The sequence below is a fragment of the Lagenorhynchus albirostris genome, chromosome 10, assembly GCF_949774975.1.
Source record: "Lagenorhynchus albirostris chromosome 10, mLagAlb1.1, whole genome shotgun sequence".
Lineage (NCBI taxonomy): Eukaryota > Metazoa > Chordata > Mammalia > Artiodactyla > Delphinidae > Lagenorhynchus > Lagenorhynchus albirostris.
Genome location: NC_083104.1, coordinates 19747405 through 19766562, shown reverse-complemented (window position 1 = coordinate 19766562; position 19158 = coordinate 19747405). Strand labels below are relative to the sequence as shown.

The 19158-nt window shown below is 44.1% G+C and overlaps 1 protein-coding gene and 1 long non-coding RNA gene across 7 annotated transcripts in view; one reads left to right on the top strand and one right to left on the bottom strand.

Annotated features, from left to right (window-relative positions):
• LOC132526847 (uncharacterized) overlaps nucleotides 1-11518 on the top strand; it is a 348584-nt gene extending 337066 nt beyond the window's left edge. Inside the window, exon 4 of the long non-coding RNA XR_009542720.1 lies at nucleotides 11380-11518. This is a non-coding gene — a long non-coding RNA (uncharacterized LOC132526847). The remainder of the gene's footprint in view (nucleotides 1-11379) is intronic.
• The window catches only part of FOXP1 (forkhead box P1), a 597798-nt gene continuing 586215 nt past the window's right edge, over nucleotides 7576-19158 (bottom strand). For all 6 annotated transcript variants that reach the window (XM_060161351.1, XM_060161347.1, XM_060161349.1 and 3 more), the window contains 2 exons: nucleotides 18408-18574; nucleotides 7576-12424 (listed from right to left, as the gene is read on the bottom strand). In XM_060161351.1, coding sequence (XP_060017334.1) covers nucleotides 12280-12424; nucleotides 18408-18574 — 312 coding nt within the window. In that variant the 3' untranslated portion in view covers nucleotides 7576-12279. The remainder of the gene's footprint in view (nucleotides 12425-18407; nucleotides 18575-19158) is intronic.

Here is a 19158-nt window from a genome sequence, read left to right as displayed (position 1 = left end):
CCTACCCAGTTGATCTCCAAATGGCCTCCTGGGTCCCTCCCTCTCATTATCCACATCGTCACCGTTCACCTCATCCTTTCTGACTGACCTGCAATACAGCGGCCTCCTGCACAGCCCCTGGGCTCTCTCCTTGGCTCTTCCAAAGCTGTCTTACGGGATCCCGCTGCCTGCCTGACTACTCTACTGCGTACATAGCCACGGTATCAGCTCTTAGTCTTGTTCTGGGCTTCTACCTGTGGCTCTTCCTCTTCGGTCTGTGTTCTCCTTTATTTCCTTTTACTTAGGCGGCTCCTTTCCGTGTTATAGCACAAGCAGCCAAGCGTAGCTTTTAAGCTCATGGCCTGGCCAGTCAACAGTTGCTTCAGGAAGAGTATTTCTCTCAACAGTTTTCATAAAAGTCTTGAGATGAGCTCTGAGCAGGAAGGTAAAAGTCCTGCCGAAGTAACATGGACAGCGTGGGAGAGGAACCCAAGGAATAAGGGTGCTGTACTTGCAGAATAGAAATGACTGCTGGGAAACGAAGTCACTGGACGTCCACCTAGATGATCCTCGCTCACCTTTCGGGTCTTAACTCAGTCTTTTGTCTTTGCAGCGCTTTTTCTTGACCCCTCCCCTCAAGAGCACATTTCTCTGTGTGTGACACATCCTTGGAACACTTGGAAGTTTCCATTCCAGTGTGAGGCTGAGTACATCCAGCTAGAGTGCAAAATACAGGAGGACAGGCACTGAGTCTGGTTTTCTCAACACTTTATCCCATTTCTTAGGAGTAAATTCCGTGGCTCACTCTTGACACACACATATACACACATGAAATCTCGTTTTGTCATTATACCTGTCTTGCCATGTGAGAATTTTTACTGAAGCTTAGAGACATTTGCCCACGTTTGCACAGTTATCCAGAGGCCAGGGCGACTGAAATCCCATTTATCTGGCTTCAGTCCCGGGCTTCTCTGCTTCTGCTCTTAGCCACTCTCATTGCCCACAAGGCACGTTCAGGGTGGTCCCACAGGGAGCAAGACAGAGTGAGCCTGTCCTCGAGGAGCTCACCGTCCCTCTAAGTGTCCTGTCAGGGACAACAGATCTCAGCTAAGATGGGGATTCCGGATATAAAGGTTTTTATCTACCTATGAGAAAGACTTTTAGGGGATTTTATAGAAAAAAAAAAAAACTCAAGGAATATGTCAGGCCGCTCTCCATTTCAGGAAGGAGCAGAAATAGTCCTCTTTGACGGGAGGCAAATCATAAAGACCCTGTGATACACAATTAATTCAGAGTGTGTCCATGCCTGGGCACTGTTCTCTTGCCATTGTATTGAATAGTGGGCACAACGGGATAAATTAGGAGTTTGGGATTAACACATACATACTACTATCTATAAAAGAGATAACCAACAAGGACCCACTGGATAGCACAGGGACCTCTACTCAATATTCTGTAATAACCTATATGGGAAAATAATCTAAAAAAGAGTGGATATATGTATATATAACTGAATATATATATATATACACACACACACACACATATATGTATATATAACTGAATCACTTTGCTGTACACCTGAAACTAACACAACATTGTAAATCAACTAGACCCCAATATAAAATAAAAATTATATTTAAAAAAAATGGTGGGCACAACAGGCTGTAGAGGGCTCCCATTTAAATGTTTTTTCTCCATGTTATTTGATAACTTTGTAATATCTTACAAAAGAATGTCAGTGATTCCACTTGAAAGCTATATTGTCACATGAGCACAGGTGGTACCTTAGGTGAGAGGCTCTTTAGAGGTAAGTGGTGTGACCAGTGCCAATAAATGGGCTAAAAGAATCAGCCACGGAGGCAAATGCCAAGTCTCCAGCTTCTCCTCCACGCGACCTTGAGTGTGTTACTTAGAAAGCCCCAGCGTCCGCATCAGTGAGATGCGGGTGAGCGTTCCTACCTGGCAGGTTTGGTGTGAGAATCTTAGAAATGATACTTGGTTTGCTTGGCCATGAAATACAGTGGAATGGTTTACGCAGGCAGGCTCTGGAATCTGACTGTAGGAGTTCCAATTCCACCTCTTCCCTTCCCGGCAGGGTAGTGTTTGTTCCTTCACTCAACAACCGTTGACTGTCGATTCCTGGTCCACGTGCTGGGGACGCAGCAGCTGAGCACACAGCCAGGGTCTGTGCCCTTGTCGGCGGAGGGAGATGGGCCGTAAGCAAAGACACACATGAACGCAGAATGCTATGAGGCACTAAGTGCAGTGGAAACAACAAAGTGCGTGAGGGGGCTGTGGAGTGTGGAGGGTAGAGCAGGCAGGCAGGGTACCATGGACACCGCATGGTCAGGAAAGGCCTCTCTGTTGGGATGTTTGGAGGGAAGAAGCCTGTGTGCCATACGGAGAGCCAGGAAAAGCCCATCCACTGCAAAGGGAAGGGAAACTCTGAGCCCTGAGGCAGAGTGTGCTTGGGGCCCGGGAGGAGCAAAGGGGCCAGCGTGGCCCCAAGAGAGGGGCACTTCCCTCCCCGGAATGCGAAGCTGATGTAGCATCAACTCCTCAGGAATTACTGAGCTGGACGGTGGAAAGCACTGGGATTTGTTAACAAAAATTACGATTCTGCCATATGCATGATATATGGTTCCTGCCAGGCTGACTCTATTTAGGGTTATTCTGTAAAATTTCTTGCGACCCTGCCCTGAAGTCCATGCCTCTCAGACTCCAGCTCTTTTGCCTCTGCTTAGAGCAACTTCTTCTTCCGAGCTGCCATACTCTTAGACATCCTTTGGGTTTCACTTAAACATGGTGTGTTCCCAGAAGCTTCCTTGACTGTCCACAGTGGATGGCTGGTCTTCCTGTGTATTCCTGGACTTCCCTTCTCATTAGCACTGAGTGCATTACAGTGCAAGCTAATGTTTAAGAACTCTCTTCCCAGTGAACCATGGGCTGCAGTGGGGCCAACGCTGTGTCTATCTTGTTCCCAGTTTACGTCCAGTGTTGAGTTGGAGCAGGTCATTGAATGCATTGAATGCTTATTTATGGATGGATGGGTGGATGGTTGCAAGCATGCATGCTAGTGAAATTTGCTCCTAAGAGGGCATGTCAGAAGGCCGGGTTCAATTGGACAGCATTCTAATAGTGGTGAAAGATGGAGTGCCACACACACTGGTTCATGCTGAGATGGTAGATTTCATCAAGAAAAGTTCCCAAGGGGAATATGTTATTAAATTTTTAGAACCTTAAAATTGGAAGGAACCCTTCTGGTCACGTAGTTAAATGCCCTCAATTACCAGAAAGAGGAAGGGGAGGACCAAAGACATGAAGTTACTTACTTGCTAAAGTCACCCAGTTTGTATGGTCAGGGCTGGATCTGGTCACTTGACATTCAGGTTCCCTAGCATTTGATTCCAAGAGCGTGCTGGGCTCTACTTCTAGGATCCCAGGATCCAAACACTGAAATGCTCCAAAGCAGGGGTCCCCAGCCCCCAGGCTGCAGACTGCTCCCGGGTCCACGGCCTGTTGGGAACCGGGTCGCACAGCAGGAGGTGAGCGGCGGGCGGGCAGGCGGGCGGGCGGGCGCGTGAAGCTTCCTCCGCCGCTTCTCACCGCGGGCGTTACCCCTGAACCATCTCCTACGCCCTCCTGCCCCGCCACCGGATCCGTGGAGAAAGTGTCTTCCACGAAAACCGGTCCCTGGTGCCAGAAAGGTTGGGGAGCGCTGCTCTCAAGGATCGTAAAAATAAAATACATCTAATGCTGGGCAGGCGTCGGAGGGAGTGTTAGGCTATATCCTTGGGGTGGGGTGTTTTCAGGTTTTGATGCATTTTGTGGGCAGCAACTGACCCCTTTTCGTGTGATAGCTTCTAAAGCCTTCAGCCTAATGGAATACTTTTGAAAGTAGTTTAATTTCTGGGTCAGACACACCGTGCTCCGACCTGCTTGACAGATTTTCTTTTCCCTCCACCGGTGGAATTCTAATGTAGCAAACTTGATTCGAAAATAAATTATTAGTAAACATTTGAAAGTGAGAAACAAATTATTCCTAGAACACTTAGCTCTTTCTTCCAAATACACACTTGAAAATTGCTAAGACTCTATTCTGTGAGAATGCTTGAATCTCTCCCTAAATCATAACACGGGTAAACTTACCGAAATATTTTTACAATTTTATTAGAGGTTTTAATTCACTGCTTTATCTCTGTTAGACTGCAAAATAGCTTTAAATATTCAAGCGGTAATTAATGAATCTTTTATGTTGCAAATCAAACATTTTCCTCTGTGCTCTGGTGGAGTAGCGGTGAGGCAGGATTTAAAGAATAATTGTTTTTCCGGATTCCACACTGTTGACTAGCGTGTACCTTACGTTTGCATGCGTGGCCTTGTGGGGCTAAAGCTCAGTGTGGACGGTCTGCTGTCTTTCTGGAGGTCAGGATTTCTTACGTGTTTCTTGCCAGAGACATTCCCAACTAGATGGAAAGTCTTTGAATGTGGAATTTTTGCTTGAGTGCAAAATAATAAAAAGCATGTGTATGTTAAAAAAAAAAAAAAGAAAGAAAGAAAAAGAAAAAAAGGAACAGCTTAATGGCAAATAAGCATTGGCTTACATTAATATTCTATTACAGTAAAAACTTCTATTTAATAAATTTTCTCCAGACTTTCCCCCTGCCCCCAGAATCTCATGTATTTTTCTAAGTGGCATGCCTACCTAAAGAAAGTGTACGTGATGCAGTTGATTTATGTTAAGTCAGGAACGTGCACAAGCCGTTTAAAATTGTATTTTAAGTGTAGAAATATCAATCCACGGAAACCCGTGCAGTCCCCTATATCGAGAAGGGAGGAGTATTAGCTTTTCAGAGGCTGAAATGCCTTGTAAATACTATTCTATTTGGAAGATGTTTTTCAAACGTGCTGCTTTATGTCAAGTAGCAAGAAAGCAAGTCCGAAATCCCACAATTTAGTTGAGAATTGAAAATTAAACTGGTATTAAAGACTTCACATAGCAAAAGAGTTTTTCCTTCCTCTCTCTGTCGCTAATAAGAAATGAGCCAGCGAGAGCAGCTCCCCAGAAAGCTCACAAAAGGACTGACAAATGCGTCCCTGGAAGTCACCCTGTGTTCTTCTGTGGCCTAATTAATACTGGACTGGGTGACATTTATGTATCAGAGCAATAAGCTAAACAGGAAACAATTTATGTCACCTAAAGCTTTTTAACAAATCGATGCAACTATTTGTAATTGCTTGTTTCACAAGATTAAAAGTGCTAAGGCCTGATCTTCGCTCACAGATTTGTGGTCGACCTGACCTGTGCTTCCGTTGTTTTAAAAAAAAAAAAAAAAAAAAGGAGAGAATTGGTGATCAGCAGTGACTTCCATCAACTAATCCATATTGCTAATATTTCTGGAATTTTAATGTAGTTACAATTTATAGCCGATCAAATGTGGTTACCTAAATTGCTGTTGCTAGTAGACAGCTTAACTGTCTTTATTAATTACAGTATAATTTAATGTTTGAGTCCCGGCACTTGTGTTGGTCATTTTTACAGCTAGAGCAGTTATCTGCCTTATGACGATCCATTTTAGCATTTTCAATGGAAATTTGCTAATATGATGAGTGATAAAAATGTCACACGCTGGTAAATAATGATTATTGCTTTGGCTGAAATTAATTCTTGAAAGGCCGGTTACCTTCAAATTAACATTATAACTTGAAGCTTGTCTTTTTCCCCTTTTTCTCCCTCCCTACATTCCTGGTAGGAGCCAAAGAAAAGGCCGGCTGATCATTTCAAATAGATATATATGTGTATTTTGGGGGTGCTAAGCACGGAATCTCATTTTACGATCAGAGTGGAAATAAGATGACATGGGGTATTATTTTTTAAAAAAATAAAATGCTGTTTAAAAATAAATAAAAGTCGGTTATATCTAGAGTGACAGCGTTCTAAGCCAAATATTGTCCCACAGTTAAACCAGTGTTTTTGTACGTAATTTAATTTCCATCCAACGTGAATTCTGTCTTAAACCTTTCATCCATCAGTCAATTCGTTAAATGAAGGTTTGAGGCCCAACTTCACTTTATTCAGATAAAGACTACTTTTATGTGACTCAACTAAAGATGAAAGATAAATTGTGAATATTACCCTACACCTAAATATGTAACAGCATCAAAGGCGGCACAACCTCGTAAGTCAAGAAAGACTAATTACACTATGTTTTAATCTTTTTCTGGGGGGAGGGGGAGTAACAGCTATCACGCAGCTGGTTAGTGTAGGTGTGAAACTGGCCTTCCTCAGAGTTTAGGCTCTTGATACAAAGGCTCCCGTTTAAAAGAAGAGCCATCAGTTTGGGTTTGCTGCCTTGTTTATCTGAGTGACAAGCCTGAAATAAATGTCAAAGAGGATGTTCCCGTCTTAGAACGATTCCTGAAATACACTGAAAAATGTATATATGCATCAACCAGCAAAATCTTCTCTAATGCGTCGTCCTACTTGGTTTGGGTCCTTCAGTTGATTCAAATATGTGTACATATTTAATTTTACCAACTGCACATGCTGTAAGCAGTATTTATGTTTAAGCCTGGCGTTTAAAGGAATTTCAATTAACCCTAATTTATTCTTAGTAGCTAGATAAGAATTAAGGGTTCAAATGTTTTACTAATTATCAGACTAGAGGGCTTTTAGACAGTGGCATAACTGTATGGGCTTTTCAAAACAATGCTGGGAAAGAACGTTTACATATTCCTCAGTATCAGCCGGTCTCTGCCGAATAAGAACTGCAAGGTTAATTTTCAAGTCATCTCTTGGCTCGTGTTATGTGCTCTGAATTATACGCGTCACAGTTGTATGTCACTGCGGTTTGGCCACTTAATAGTGCTGCTTTCGATATACCGATTTTTTACTCAAAGAGGATGCCCAAATTCATTAATCCTTAGAATGTGTATGACAGAACAGTATTAAAGAGAAATAGCACATTTTTCTAGAGGTCTGCGATTTTTAAAGACCTCAGAAATCAAGATGGTTGTTCTGGAAATATTTAGTTATGGGAGCTTTCCTGTTTCCATCAGTAAAGGCAGCTATCGAACCTACTTTCTGATAGAGTATTTTTATAAAATCATTTGTCCTAATCTCGGCATTTATCATTATATGCAAAAAGATTTCTTGATGAGAATATTATAGATGGTGCATGTTTTTGACATTAGCATTTTATTTGGATGACTAATCTTGCAGATGTGAAATTTGAATGAATTATTCATGAAATTGCCTTCCTCTGAAATTTTAGTTAGCTCTTAATGCTAGTTATTCAATATTTTGTTTTTTCTCTATAAAATGTGATGAAGGAAAAAAAAAAAAAATCACAGTGTGCTTCCTGGAGAGAAAAGGTAGCCTCTCTTTTTCTGTTTTTTTTTCCCCAATTCTGTAAGTGGAGACTTTCACTTTGAAATCCTGAGGGACGAGAGCTTCAGTTCTCCGTGATGATGAAAGCTTTTAGTTAAGATTGATTTTAATTCTGGGAGGGAAGTAGCTGGTGCTAAACCTAAGGCATATGCCGAACACACACTCTGAGCAGGTCAGAAGGGGAAAGAAACTTAGGCTGTGGCGACTTTTACTACCAGTGTGAACAACCAGCATTTTTATTGCATTTGAGAATGCGATCATGTCAGTCATTAGTACTGACTACACAACATTTTTTTTTTTTTTATTGTCTGTATCCACAGACACGGAATGATGGAATTACAGTTGATGTCACGGAATGAGTTCCTTTTATGCCTTATCAAAACAAAACGAAATTAAAAAAAAAAATTCTTGTTACTGGCAGCACATCTCCACGGAGCACCACGCTGACAGTCCGGGCTGTACCATCTCCATGCAGGCTTCTGGGTAGCAGAGATCATGAGAACTACACCGGGCCCACAAAATGCCTTTGGAATTACAAGTCTCATTTCTCAGGAGAGAAAAGCCAAAATCGACTCTCAGAAACATCCAAAATATCCAGAGGGTCTACCATGAACCAAAAGGTCCCCCAAAGATTCAAAATCCCGACAAGCATGTTCTTCTTGGTACCCTTGGAAACGGAGCTCAAGCTGGAATGCGGAAAGGAGAGGAAATCTTTAACTTTTTTTTTTTTTTTTCCGGGATAAAATAGCTAGTGATGGACATCATATTTTGGGTGAAGAATCCGAGGTGTCTTTACTAGGTCTGACGGAACGCGGGGAATCAGGTCAGAGCCGTCCGAAGGTGGCAGGGCTGGCGGTCACTCTTCCCGTTCATAAGCCTTGATGTTTCCTTTCACTGCTGGTTCAATGCAGGCAGCGTGAACTTGTCTTACAAGGACAGACTCTAGGGACAACAAGTAGGATGGATCCTCATTCCTGACAGTGCATTTGCCCGGTACAAGGGACCGTTCTCCCTAAGGTACGCTTTTCTTTGGGGAAAAAAAAAAAAAGCAACAAATTGTCTGTACATCTTGGCACCTTGTAAAGTTTTCTTTCTTTTTTTCTTGTTTTTATACAAAAAGTTCAATAGCTTTGACACTCCCCATGATTAATCACTACTTCACTGATAAACTTTGAAAGTGTGACCCTGGAATTTCATCATGCAAAATATTTACTGCAGCAGGAGAAAACATTGTTTAAAACAACATTTTTTTTTTTCTCTCTTTTCAAACGCATGAACTTGTTTAAGATAGCCAGGAAGGCAATGGTAGGATAAACACAAGGGATAGGAATGTATCAAAAAACAGAGGAACTCACACCGGCAGGCACAAACACCAAAAAAACCTGTACAAGATGCTCCGATCAATGAGAACAGGAAAAAAGAAAAAAAAAAAAAAAATCTGTCAACTATGTTACAATTTTAAAAGCCAAAAAAAAAAAAAAAAAAAGAAAGAAATTTGGGAGTTTCTCCCTCCCACATGTCAGGAAATGTCATCCAATATTCTGAAAGCAAGAATAACTAAATAAAATACATGTGCAGCATATTCTGCAATTCCATTACATACAGTAGTTTTTTTTCCAAAGGTTTTTTTTTTTTTTTAAGTATCGTTAATATAAAGCAGTTGCACAAAAAGCAAAGGTGTTTTGACAAACAGGTGTATATGCATTTATTCCTTTTTAGGAACAATATCTAAAAAAAGAACCACCCTCCGCCCTCCCCCAAAAAAGACAAAGAGTCACACAGACACATCGGGATATATGTACAACATAATAAACCCCATCCTAAAGAAGCAACTGGGATACCCCCAAGGGATACAGAATCAGAATTGGAAAAATCAGAGTGAAGTTTGCTTGCTGTAAAGCCTGAGAAATTTGTTTTTTCAGTTGGTTCTTCTGCAAGGCTGTGATACCTGCAAAGATATGTAAAAGCTAATTTTTCTTTTTTTTTTTCTTTTTGCTACAGTCTTTAGACTAAGCATGCAAGACATACGACTAAGTGCAACTGAGTGAAATGTATTTTTTTTTTAATTTTAATCATTCCCTAAAGGTTTGAACTGAGGTATGCGTACTAACAGTTTCTCATGCTGTTAACTTTACTCATGTCTAGCTACACATGCTGAGAATGAACTAATCTACCAGATTTTTATCCTCTTTTGAATACCAAACTAACCAGCAACCACTCAGTTTAGAAGCACAGGGCCCCCTTCCCATGACCCTGTCTGGCTACTGCCTGCACATCATGACGCTGCCTGGAAAAGTTGGAAAAAAAAAAAAAAAAAAAAAGTCAGTCTCGAGTGACCACAGACTGCTCTTTATAGAGAAAGCAGTGTGAAGCTTCAAAAGGAACTGCCAGAGAAGTTTTTGTACCAAGCTTGTGAGTGGACGGGAATGTTACTTTTTTTTTTAAATGAAAAATGCTGACGCAAGCCTAATCCGGAAAAAAGGAAGGAAAAAAAGGAAACCTTTTAAAAAAAACAAAAACAAAAACCCAGAGGATATATATGCCAAGATAAACCCAAATGAATGCAGTGATCATAGCACAGTCCTTAAACAAAAGTGGCATACAATCTTTCTTTGAAAAAGAAATGTCTTCTAGAAATACTACATGACGCGGTCTAGTTCAATTGTGGGAGCTGTTCTGTTCTCTCTGAATTTTACCTTCATTGTGTCTTAACTGTCTCCTGGACTGGACACCCCCTAAGTTTCATGTGCCGCACATTGGGTTTTCTTCTTGGAGATGGTAATCCCTTCCTTCTATTGCTCCCTTAATACTGTGTCCTATTTCTCTCTTCAGTAGCCCCATAAGTTCTCTTTACAAGAATGCGTTTTGGTCTCTGTAGAGGTACAGAAGGAAAAAACAAAAACAAAAACCGAGGGCTGAAGAAAAAAAAAAAAAAAAGTAACAACTTTGGTTCCATTACCTACTTGGTCTTCTAAATGTCCTCTATGATGAAGAAGCAGTTCTCTTAAGTTAGCAATAGCCTATATCTCATCAATTGCCTCTAAATTATTTTGCCTCCTTTGATCAACAAGAAGAGGATATTTGGCTTCATCAGATAAAGCATAAAAACAGAGAACATAATTTACCTTTGTGGAATATCTTTGGTAATTTTAGGGAAAAAAAAAAAGAGGTACAAAGCATATAAATTAAGCTCCAAAAGGCTCTTAAACTAAAACAAAAGCTACACTCCTAGGTAAATAAATGAGTCACAGGAAAGGGGTGCAGAGTGGAAGCGTTCAGGGGTTCCAAGGACTGAGGCTGTACTGACCCATGACTGTCATGTTCTGTGCGCCACGTGTGTTTCCCCAAAAGCCCAGGGCTGAGCTGTGCCCCCATCTGCCTGATGTCTTCTCCTGTTGGTTTTTGGGACTGGGTTGGTGGGATGGTACTGCCTCCCATGCTGAACTGCTATACCAAACCTGCACATTGGAAATTAACACTTTAGCATTTGCTCAACCCAGTTCTCATTAACTCGCATAGCAAGTTCAATCGGAAATCTAATTTGCATTCAGACACATGAATGCCACCAAGCAGGTCTGAATGGATGTTTCGGTTTGGGGCCACCACGACTTTCAGCACAGTTGCTCAGGGAAGCCAGCTTTTGGGCCATTTTGCAAACAAAGCAACCCACACTGGTTTGAACAACTGCGAGAGCCTGAGGCCCATCTCAACTAGGTCATCCCAGGGACGGGCTTCCACAGCCACTGTCAGTCGAACGACTGCGAGAGTTTGTCTTTTGTTTGTTTTGCTTTGGGGGTAAGGGGGCTGCTGCCTGTGTCTCCTTGTGCTGGTAAATGCTGTGGCATTTATTAAGAATGATGGTAGGTGCAGTATTAAAAAAAAAAAGAGGAAACTCTGAAACAACCCCCTTCCCACCTTCCAATACTGCTTCATGGAATGAATCTGCATGGTTCCTAGGGTGTCTCTATTTTTTTTTTTTTTTCTGTCATTCATTCTCTTTCTGGCAGGAACTTCACGTCTGGGTGAGAGGACCTTCACGTGTAGAGTGCAGCATTTGGGACCTTTTTGCAAAAGATCAAAACGGAATGTTTTCTGACTTTCGAGAAAACAGTGGTGATGTCTGAAGGGACATGGAATGAGTGACAGAAAACTACGAACGAGAAATGACATTCAGCTTCGTATAATAAAAACACCTATTAACATTCATCACAAGGTACAGAAAACTTGAAGCCTCCAAGAGGCCGTGGGCCCGCATGGAGGCCTGAGGTCAGAACTTAAAATGGTATAGGAGAAGCCAAAAAAAAAAAAAAAAGCAATACATTAAAAAGTTTGGGATAATTATTTTTAAACCCTCCCCCCAATACACACACAAAGGCCTTCCCCATCCCAACTGGAAGCAAAAAAAAAAAAAAAAAAAAAAAATGGAGTAAAGGCAGTGATAATCAACATGCAGTACTGTGCAAATAGGTCGTCCATTGGAATCCTTAAATTCTGGGCAGAGGCGTGGTCTGCAGCTTAGGTGCACATGCTCAGTTGGGTGTCCTCACTGTCCAATGTCGGCAGGACTGCAGTTCAAAGTCTGCTGCTAAAAGTGAATCAGTTTAGCAAATTTACAACACTGATGTTGACTGTTAAGAGAGGAAAATCCCCAGTACCAAACAAGTCCATCCAATGCACAGAGTACAAATTCCTTTTTTCAACAAAAAGTAGAAAAATCAAAAATACTCCCAAATGGGATTCTTGATGGCACTAAGAGTTAACACATTGCAGAGTTGTCAAAATGCAGTGAAAAATCCTCCACACTGTACAACCAATGGAGAACGATTTCACTGCAAACTTTTGACGTGTTTTGTCTTGTGTGCCCCCCCCCCAATCTTCACGCTCTTGGGGTCGGCCTGCCCAGATGTTCACTCCACGTCCTCATGTACTGGTTCGTCTTCGTAATCTCTGTCGTGGTCAAAATCTGGACTGTGGTTGGCTGTTGTCACTAGGGATAGCGGCCCTTCAGCTTCCTCTGGATCCAGGGGCTCTTCTTTGACATGTACAGGATGCCTGGAAAGACAAAAGAAGGTTCACCGTGGGGACTTCCCAACGCAAGGTACGTCGGCGGTTTTGGGTAACACAGAATCCCCAGTCTAGAGCTGTGATGTTTGACACAGCAGCCACTAACCACGTGCGACTATGAAAAGACAATTTAAAATTCCATTTCTCAGTTACGCTGGCCACATTTCAAGAGCTCAAGGGCCCCATGTGTTGGCTAACGGCTACCATGTCGGATAGCACAGAGGGAGAAATTTCCATCATCACAGAAGGGTCTCTGGACAGAAGCATCAGGGGGTGTGTCCTCCTCCCGTGGTGTTTCTTACACTGTAATGTGCACACAGATTCCCGTGGGATCTGGTGAAAATGCAGCCTGTGACTCAGCAGGTTTGGGGTGTGGCCTGAGCCTCTGCATCTCTGACCAGCTCCCCGGTGATGCTGCTGGTCCGAGGACCACCCTTTGAGTGTCAGCTAACAGGCCCCATAGTAGCCTGCTGGGTGGATGAATACAAATCTTCCAATAATCCCGTGAAGCAAGAATCGGTTAACGCAACAGTGGTTTGTGGGGACCACTGTGTGCAGGAGGCTGGGCTAATCACGGCTTGCTGTGTGTTCTGCTTTGCTAGTTAACATGCAGAACCTGTGAAAGAACTCTCCGGAGACCGACCCCAAGCGAGGGTCTATCATTAATCAACTTCAAGCAAACACAGCAGAGAGACACCATGATACATGCTGGAAACTCCAAATTAATGCATATTTTTACAAACTGTCAATAAGGCAAGAAAAGCCCTGCCAAGGAACACAAACGGAGAGGAAAAGGCGCGCTCAACACAACAATATGATAAGAAAGCAGAGCCCCGATCAGAATAATAACGCTGTCAGCTGTAAACAAGGCAAAACATGAGGCCCGGCTGGTAGCGGCCACCGGGACGCGGGGCTCCGATGAGATCTGCCGACTTGCTCATTATAGCCCAGCGCACGGTTCACCCGAAGGGGCCTGCGGGGGACCACGCGAAGCACTCCGATAACAATTGAGAAATGTTGTTCCTAAATCATATTTACAACCGATCGTTTGCAAATACAAATTACTTTCGGTGGCGGGGCTTTTGATACGTAAAAGAACCATTCAGGTTTTTTTTTTTTTTTTAAAGAGAAGTCCCATTGCAGGAACGGGCCGCAGAAGGGAGGATTTTTTTCATTGACGTTATCAAGTATTACTAGTAATAAGAGGAGGTGCTGGGGATGGTGGCCTTCCTAAATAACTGATGCTGTGTGCAAACCCCAAAGGCCTCTTGAACCCTTGAAAAATCAACAGAGGAGTGCTTTGGACTGCCCTTTGACACGTGATCCTCTAGAAGAGCAACTGGCTGTAAAATGAGCAGAGCCTAGAGAGTGTCTGGGGGTAGATGTTGGGATAAATAGCTTTTAAAAAAATAGGGCCCGGGGCTTCCCTGGGGGAGCAGTGGTTTAGAGTCCGCCTGCCAACGCAGGGGACACGGGTTCGAGCCCCGGTCCGGGAAGATCCCGCGTGCCGCGGAGCGGCTGAGCCTGTGTGCCACAACTACTGAGCCTGCGCTCTAGAGCCCGTGAGCCACAGCTACTGAGCCTGCGTGCCTGGAGCCCGTGCTCTGCAACGAGAGAGGCCACCGCCATAAGAGGCCCGCGCACTGCAGCGAAGCGTGGCCCCGGCTCCCTGCAACTAGAGAGGGCCCATGCGCAGCAATGAAGACCCAACGCAGCAATGAAGACCCAACGCAGCCAAAAATAAAATAAAACACAAAATAAATTTTTTTAAAACAAAAAAACAGCAAACCATTAAAAAAAAAAAGGGCCCGTATTCTTACAACCTATGTGCAAAACGAAATATACCCCAGTTTTATTAGAGTATGTTTTACTAGTTTGGGTCCATCTAGCTTTAGTTTTTTAATGGGCCTATTTATTTGTGTTTCAGCATCAAGATCCAGGACCGTATGCATAATGTGCAGAGCCCAGTGCAAAGTGAAAATGTGTTTGAAAAAGTCGTTGAGGATTTCGGAAACAGCTGAGCGTTAAAACTCTTAAGTGTGGGATCCTGTGTGACTGCGTACATCGGCGTTGCCTGGGAAGTCAGCTCTGGTAGGACCCCCTATATTGTTTTGGGAAGAGTTAGGTGTGTTGATTTTTATTCCTTAAAAAAATATATATATATATATGTATATATTTATCACCCATAAACTCTAATTAAGGTAGACTTTCTTGGTTTTGCCTGCCTTCTCGCATTTGGGGCCCTGTTTTTACATATTGTACACAGAGCAAGAATGTGATTATTGTGCTACCTTTACAGTGTTAATTGTTATGGCTATGAGATCCCAGTGTGATGAGGGCATTTGGGGACTGTCTTTCGCTCACCCCCATACCTCGCCCCCACCTTGATCTTTGTATAACACAGTGACCGCTTTTATCCATATTTCTGTTGGTTTACCTGCTTAGGATAAATTTCTAAGAATAAAATTGGTGGAGCAGAGGCGAAAACATCTTACGGTTCGTATGATTTAGTGCGATATTAACTGCCAAAGAAGCTTTATCGATCTAGACTCAACCTCATCATCACCAAGCACTGCTTTCTGAGAACATCGTGTTGCTGAGCAGGTGTACTAAGGAAAGCTCAGGTTACCGTACACGGTGTTGTTTTTGGATGACTGACGATGGTGAACATCTCTTCACGTTTCAGTTTCGTATTCGCACCACTGAGAACTGTTACTTCAAACGTCACCCCCCTCCTGTCCTCTGGCAACGTGGTTCTCGTGACACTGATTGGATAGGAGTGGTGCTGGGTTGTGTGTAGCCTGGATTGAGAGTCAGCTGTTTCCCTGATCAACATTTTCCTATTTTCGTTTTTTTAAACTACCACGTATTCATCTTTTCTGGTTTACAGAGCTGAATCTGATGACAGAGATGATACAAGGCTATATGGGTGGGAGGGGTGCTGGGCCCTGGAAGAGACTGGCGAGTCTCCATGAAGTTCTTGCTTTGTAAGACAAATGTTTTGCCAGGCAGAACAAAACAAAATCCCCCCACACCCACCCACCCAGTCCCGCCAACAAGGTAGAGTTCACGGGAGAGAATATTTTGTTTTCCCCTGAAATCTGCAACCACGACTTCAGGAAGGTTATTTTCGGTCCCAAAGACACAGGTGACGGCCCTACGCACGCTGGCTCAGTCCCAGCACCTACTGCCGAGTGGAAGCCCAGCAAAGGTGAACTGACCAGGTCTACGGTGTGACAACCTGACAACGCAACCAGGTGAGATACTAAGGCTTCTTAAAACGCCACAGAAATGAAATCCAGCTTCACGCCGTTTCGTGATACCAGCAGATCCCCGCCCCCCGGCCCTTCCTCCCCCAGGTGGGGCAAAAGCAGTAACTCGGGCATGCAGGGCTTTAGAGAAAGGATCTCCACGCGAGATCCATTTCAGGTAAGATGCACACTGCTGAAGATACCGTGTTTCGTGGTCTCCCAGGTGCCTCCTGGGAGATGGAGCTGCAGGTGGCGCCTTCTACCCTTGCAGGTCGCCCCCCCCACCCCACCCCCGCCGCCGCCCCAATGCCTTTCTCTCCGACTCCTGCTTCCGAAAGGGCTCCCAGTGAGTAACTGCAAAGCCCCACATTTCCTTTCTTACATCTGAGTAATTCCTTTGTTTAGCTACTCTGGGAACAGAAGAGTTTTTAAGGCAAGCTGACTGGTGTTTAAAGGCATTGTGTTCAGAGGGTGTGGGCACAGCATGGAGTATTTTGCTTTGTAGCTCCTTTAGCCCCTATCAATCAGGATAAAAGTATAAGGCCCCAAAGCCATAATTATGTGACTACTTTGTAGCGCTTGTTTCAAGAGACAGACAAAAATGTTGTGGGGTTTGAGTGTCACAGAAAGGGTAAGAAGTTCTATTTCGACACTCGATAGTAGCTGGGCTGCCTCATTAACCGAGGCCCTTTAAGCCTTGCTGTAGAGTTTATGGCTGGTTTATTCCCAGAGAATAGAACAGGTGAGAAACAAGTTGCATCATAGCAGGGTAAATGCACGTTGGACAAGAAAGAAAACTACGTCATTATAGAATTTGCTTAATGGAAATTTGAGATCAAATAGAGTTAAGCATCTCTCACAAACACCGAGAGTAGGCACAGGGAATATGGGCTGATGACCAGCAATTGTTTTTAGCAAAATCCTTTATTTTAGTGTAAACCTGTGAGATTTGAACAATAAAACACTATGCTTTGGGGCATCCCTATGCAGGGTTTCTTAAAAACAAAACACACACACTCACACCAGTACAACCTTCATTTCGTTAAAAATTAGGCTGATTGCTTGCTGTAAAGCAAGGTTTCTGGTTTAACTCAAAGTCTGAAATAACTTTTTATAGTGACTCTATCTTGTACAGCAAAATTAGCCTCACTCTAAACTGCTGTGAGAGGTTTTTACCCAAATACCTTTTTTTAAAATTTTCTTCTCTTTTTTCAGCGATCCTTTTTACTATAAAAGTACTAGGAACACACATCAGGTAAACGTCAGCGGTCTGTGGATACTATGACAGACAAACAAACAGTCTCTCTTCCACTCAGTAACTTCAGATGCTTTTGCTCCAGTAAGTATCCCTTGAGGCAGCGCACACGCCAATTTACGTGTGCTCTGAACTTCCTTAATAGCTTAGTAAAATACTCCTGTGGTGACAACGATTTCGAGAGGAATACGGGTGTGATAATAAAGTCAGAAAGACCAGGTTGCTTGACGAAGGAAGATCGATGGCAGTGGCGGCGTGAGAGAGAAACACATTCTTAAAATGCTGTGGAGTAAATGCTAAGAGACTGTTGATATAAATTTAAAACGATTATTTTCATCTTTAAAGGTCCTTTTCAAAGCACGCTGGGCATGCAATTCAAATGCTGAAGAACCCACCAAGCTACCCATGCTGGCAGGCAGCATTTTGCCCTCGGTGGGGGTGCCAGTCCAAGCCCTTGCTCGCTGCCACAGCTCCTATTTTCCATCCTCATCACTCAGATGCTCTTAAAGTAAGACGTTGGTCAGGAATTCAGAGACACTGTGTAGACAAGGGGTTCGTTTCTGGGAGCTGACAGCACGGTCAACACTGAATAGGTTTATCCCTTTACAGCGGGGCAGCGGGTTTCGCAGAGACTCGCTCTAAGCCAGAGGCTGTCATTCGACAGCATCCCCCGCCAATCCTCTCTGGGGAAATGTGCTCTCTTTGCTCGTTTAAAACTTTTCCTGGGAGACGGGGAGTCGTTACTGTCACCCCGCCTGCCTCCCATCACCCAGCCAAAAGGGGCAGCACGCACGGCCCTGCCCGTGGTGCGCCTGGTCCTGGCGCCACGCACATGCAGCCTGGGATAGCCCTCGTGCCTCGCTCCGTACGCTTCTGGGCGTGCTCATTATACTGCCGTCTGCTGCTATAATCCTCCTGTTAAGTTTCCTTTTAATATCTTAAGAGCAATCTATGAACCATGCCACCTTTCGTTCGTGCCATCGTCAGTGCTTGGTAATGACGCTTCGGCATGGCGTCCACGCTTCCGCGTACCACGTAACCAAGTAAACGAGCATCCTTTGCCTCCCCGCTAGCTTCAGCCCGCCCACACGGTGAACAGACAGCGAAGAACTCTGCCACCGGGATGCGTTCTACTGCTATAGGGAGGAAAAGGTAATGTGGCTGCGAGAATGGCCTGAGCCGGGCAAGCGAAGGCCAAGAGCACAGGTGTCACCCATTTTATGGCCTTGGGCACTCGTGGGGCCGCGTGAAGCCTACTGCTGTAATGGGAACGTCAGTAAACGGTCCTCCTAGGTGCGAACCGAGCTAAGGGTTTCTGGACGCACCCACTTCTATCTGGGTTCTAGGAAATCAGAAGTTACAGAAAAGGTGTCAAAAGCCGCCAGAGGAGAAGGGGCCGGTGTGCACCTAGAACAGGGGGGCCGGGACGTGACGGCAAAGGCGTTCCGGGGTGGCGGGTACTCACACGGCTTGCATAGGGGATCTGCCCGGGCTGCTGTCGCTCTCGTTGCTGTTGGTGTGCTCCATCGCCCCGTTCAGCTCTTCCCGTATGGCGCTGGCTAGGTTGCCCAGAGTGGGGTTTCCCATGGAAGCGGTAGTGTATAGAGGTATACTGTTCTCAGCCATCGAAGCCTGCCATCAATCGAGAGAAGAGTTATGAAGACAAGGGTGTGCACAGGCGGGGAAGCGGTCAGTTAGGGGTGGATTCGATGATCTTCGGTTTCACGGCATTCTGGCACGGGTTGGAAAAGACAAGTTTCTAATCGGTGTAGAAGGATTTGTGCTTTACAAGTCAGGCTGCTGACACACGGCCCAGGCTGGGTCTCAGAGAGCTAGCTGGAGGGACCAAAGCGCCCGTGGGGAGGGAGGGCTCCAGTCAGCCCTGCTGGGTAGAGGCATCTGGGTTTAGACAAGGCTATCTACCAGTAACGAGGTTTCTGTCTGATGCCTTTTTTCAAGAGGAACGGAATATTTCTAGATCACAGGGACATATGATGGAATTTTCATTTCTTTATCCACTTCGATGACTCCAGTATTGGATGCTATTAAAGATCTGAGCAGATTACTCCGGCCACAGAGCCCAAACTTAGGAGCACTTCCATAACCATTTGTCTTAGAGCCTACAGAAAAGGAAGAGATTATAGAAGTGGAATCCGTTTTTATCTCCCCGCCCCCATCATTTCCATTGGAATGAATTATTTTTTGCAGCTTTTTAG